Below are 4,332 nucleotides of genomic sequence, written 5' to 3' on the forward strand. Positions count from 1 at the left end.
AAGGTATTTTATTAGACAAACAAATTTAGAGTATCATTGCTGGAAAACGATGTAATCTCGTGTGATCCCTTGTGTATAAATTGCTAAATGTATGATTTATATATGTTCAGTATTTGTATTGTTATCAAGCAACAGGTACCGTTTTCAATGATAGACAATTAAAAGGCGTTGTTGAGAACATAGATTCTTTTTATTTTCCTGTTAATAAACGCTTTTGTTTGAAGAAACTTCTTTTACAGTACATATGGTGCTACTTTTCTGCACTAGTGCGTAAATTAGCACATTTCGTAACTATGTCAAAAATTTAAACTGCCATATGTACTGTAAAACGTTGTACGATACACGTGCGAATAGGTAATTCGCAACTCGTGTCGATTTAAAACACTCCCTTCGGTCGTGTTTTAATTTATCGCCACTCGTTTCGAATTTCCTCTTTTTCGCACTTGTATCGTAAATAACTATTACGTACGTCTGTCACGTCAGTTCGTTACCATTACTTGTTACGATCCTCTATTAAAGTTCAATTACGCCCGCCCTTCGTCAACCTTCGTCTCTTATTAAAATTATTTTAAAACGGGTCACTCACGTATTGTTAAGTCGAATAGCTCGACATGTTCCAATTTACGAGGATCCTCTTCACGGAGCAACGACACGTCTTCACTGGTCGAGGGCGCGCCGTGTATTGTCACGTCAGTGAGTGACCCGTTTTAAAATATATCATTTTAATACTATGTTTGAGTTTCACGGGAGTTTTATAGTTAAATTAAAACCTTCATCTCGTTCATAAAGGTGCACTGTACCCGAAACGTATTTCCCACGACGCACATAAAAACTCCTGTAATGAGTAAAAAATTCAGCACACGCAGAATCCCATTACGCAGCGTATAGTACTTACCTAAACAATTATCTCACGTGGCCGCATAACGTCAGCGAGTCAGCGTTATTTAAAAGTTTCATTACCTATAGCAGGGGTCGGCAACAGGCGGCCCGCGAGCCTCCCTGTGGCTATTTTGTATGTAATTTTGACAAACGACAATACCTGATAAAGTCATAAATATTAGCAAAGTGCGGCCCGCCTCAATTTCATTAACTGCTATGTGGCCCTTGGCTGCTAAAAGGTTGCCGACCCCTGACCTATACTATAAAAGTTTTACAACATAAAAATAAAAGTGGTGAGTGTAGCGGTCGTCGCGGAACACTCGGTTGGAACGAATTCAAGAAAGGCTGGTGACGAGTTTATGCTCATGCTCAAGTTGTTTTGTTCTGTTCTGTTCTTGCATATGTCGCACTAGTATGACTTGTGACGCCAATATTTGACATTTGCATCTATCGCACTAGTATGGTTTGTGACGCCAATATCAAACATTTGCATCCATCGCATTATAGACCGCGGGTCAGGAGCATAATATCGTCAGTCATCGCCTCCCGGCTGATACTTTGTCAGATGATCGTTTAGATGCTATCATGAATTAAAAAAATAGTCAGCCGGTTGGATCGCAGTAGAAAGACCGTCAGTTGATGACATGAACATGTAAAAAATGTTTTTTTCAGTCATCGCCTTCCGATTGATATTGTGTGAAATGATAGTTTAGATGCTATTTTAAATTTAAAAAAACCGGCAACCGGTTGTATCGCGGTGGAAAAACCGTCAGCTGTCCACATGAACATGTAAAAAATACGCACCATACCATTTTATATCCGCAAAGTATGCGTAATGCGTAATCCGTTTAATGAAACCCTGATGAAATGCTACGAGCAAAGTTTCATGAGTGACTATTATAAAAAGGTAAAGCGCTTATTTCTTACATGTTCAGGCCACCAGACGTTCTTTCCACCGCGATACAACCGGTTGAGGTTTTTTTTTATTCACAATAGCATCTACACTATCTTCTGACAAAGTATCACACGGGAGGCGATGACAAAAATTTTTTTTACGTGTTTCGGTGGCGGCCATTCCTCAACCCACCAACGGAGCGGCAGCTGACGTCCACGAGGGTTCATCATACATAGCCGTTAACCACTAAACGAGTTATCGCCCGGGAGGCGATTAGTCATGGAAATCTGTTCCTGGCTCGCGGTCTACTATCTTTTACTTTTTTTCGACTAGCCCCGCAAACCGTCCGATAAGGAACTTCGTTCCAAAAATGTACAAGTCGTGCGCCGCGAGCGAGTACACAGTACCGGCGTACCCACCCGGCGCGGCGCAATAAGCATTCGTCTGAATCGCGGTAATAATAAACCATCTGTTAGCTAACAATAAGCGACGACCTTGAAGGGTTTTACGGAGAAGTTTTCCCTCGAAAGGGTGGGAAATAATTACGTTCGAGTCAATAACCCGAGCGTGCGTTATTGATGGGCTCGCGAGACGCGCGGTAAGTGGGTCAGGGAGGGAGCGAGGGGCGCGCAGCCGCCGCGCCACTGCGCCCTCGACCCCCGACCATGGCGGACGCTCCGCTCGACGTGCTCGAGCTCAACGTGGGCGGCGTGCACTACGCCACCACGCGCGAGACTATACTCCGCGAACCCGACTCTCTCCCGGCCACCGCGCTCGCTGACCCGGAGCATCCTCGCGACGCTCGCGGTCGTATTTTCTTCGACCGCGACGGAGTTCTCTTCCGCTATGTTTTGGATTACCTCCGTGACGGCGGCCTCGTGCTGCCGGAGTGCTTCCGCGAGCACAAGCGTCTAGCGCGGGAAGCGAAACACTACAAGCTTCCAGGCTTAGAAAACGCTGTCCGAGAAGCGGATCCTCGTCCTCCTAACCGTGAAAAAGGATGCATCACGGTAGGCTACAGAGGAAGCTTCGCTTTTGGCCGTGACGGCCTGGCTGATGTGAAATTCCGCAAGTTATCTCGTATCCTCGTCTGTGGAAAAGTGACGCTGTGTCGCGATGTCTTTGGAGAAACGCTGAACGAGTCCCGCGACCCAGACCATGGGTTAGCGGACCGGTACACGTCCCGGTTCTTCCTGAAACATTCCTTCATCGAGCAAGCTTTCGATAACCTCCAGGAGAACGGGTTCAAGCTGACGGCCAGCTGCGGCAGCGGCACCGCCGGCGGTGCTGCAGAGCTTAAGCCAGGAGTTGATTCAGAAGAGAACCGCTGGAACCACTACAACGAATTCGTATTCGTACGTGAGTAAGCCAAGCTTGAACGGTTCCACGACAACTTTAAACACGCTGATATTACTAAATTCAATTCCAGATGAAACGCGCGTGTTTACGTGAACATCTGAGCCCCGTATTATGGAATTGAATTTAGGTTAGTTTTAATATTGGCTCATGTACCGGTCATGTGAAGTGTTGGTTGATTCCATCTCGACTGTTTAAGTGCGTCTGTTATTTTAGATGCTACTGTACGTATCATTTTAATTGAATTCGCAATATTTGCGAAATAAATTGTGATTGAAGCTTGAAATATCATCTATAGAGAGCAAAGATTCTACAATATAATTGAAACGTTACTTTGCTCTTAATAATTCTGGCAAATTAATGTTTGCTTATGTAGATAAACGAAATAAAACCTTAAATATAATCATGTATGTAATAAATAGAGATTATGATTATTGTAAGATATAAATTAGAGTAGTAATACTAAACGTTATCTCCTTTTAGGACTTTCTTGTGTACTGTGAAATACTTACTTATTAACGAATTTTCAAATTATTTTTGAACTACTTTTGAACAATTATGTATTTTGAGAACAAAAAACGTGGGCCATCTTTTTTGATATAAAATATGCCAAATTATATTATACCAAGTCAGATGCTGGCTTTAGTTTCAATTTCTTATTAACAACTATTTGTAATTGATTGTATAAGTGTATGATACCTTTTTTACTAGGTGAACTTGACTCTACATTGCCTGCAGTGATGTGTTGTGATCCATACATTTTATTGTACTAGTCCTTTGAATAGGAACCTACGTAATGTAGTTATATTATACAAGTATTTTAAGATTAAAAGATTATTTAAAAGTTCTATTCATTATTTATGGCGAAGCGCGTAAAAACTGTACCTAATAAAATAAATGAATAATAAACAATAGGCAGTAGATAATAGTGTTCATTTCGTGCTTGTTTTATTCTCGACAGATCAGTGAAAACTGAAAACAAAAGAGTTGGTGCCGAAGTTTTTAAATGGCGAGAAGTTGACGTCGCGGAAATACCCTAGTGAACAAAAATACCCCGGCAATGAAATTCGGCAGTCTTTTTAATTTTACCACAGGTACAACTGTCTAAATAAATTTAAATGTGTATTTTTTTTTGATAGCGTGACGTGACGTACGCGTTTGCGTTAAGTGTCATTTTGTATGGGATTCTGAGTTTACAAAAA

The 4,332-nt window shown here is 41.9% G+C and overlaps 1 protein-coding gene across 1 annotated transcript; it reads left to right on the forward strand.

Annotated features, from left to right (window-relative positions):
* The first annotated feature begins 2,193 nt into the window (after positions 1-2,193).
* Positions 2,194-4,068, forward strand: LOC134744867 (BTB/POZ domain-containing protein KCTD12). Its single transcript, XM_063678801.1, has one exon. It carries the CDS (start codon positions 2,440-2,442, stop codon positions 3,139-3,141), a length of 702 nt encoding a protein of 233 aa, XP_063534871.1. The 5' UTR covers positions 2,194-2,439; the 3' UTR covers positions 3,142-4,068.
* The last annotated feature ends 264 nt before the right edge of the window (positions 4,069-4,332 follow it).

Source organism: Cydia strobilella, chromosome 10, assembly GCF_947568885.1.
Source record: "Cydia strobilella chromosome 10, ilCydStro3.1, whole genome shotgun sequence".
Lineage (NCBI taxonomy): Eukaryota > Metazoa > Arthropoda > Insecta > Lepidoptera > Tortricidae > Cydia > Cydia strobilella.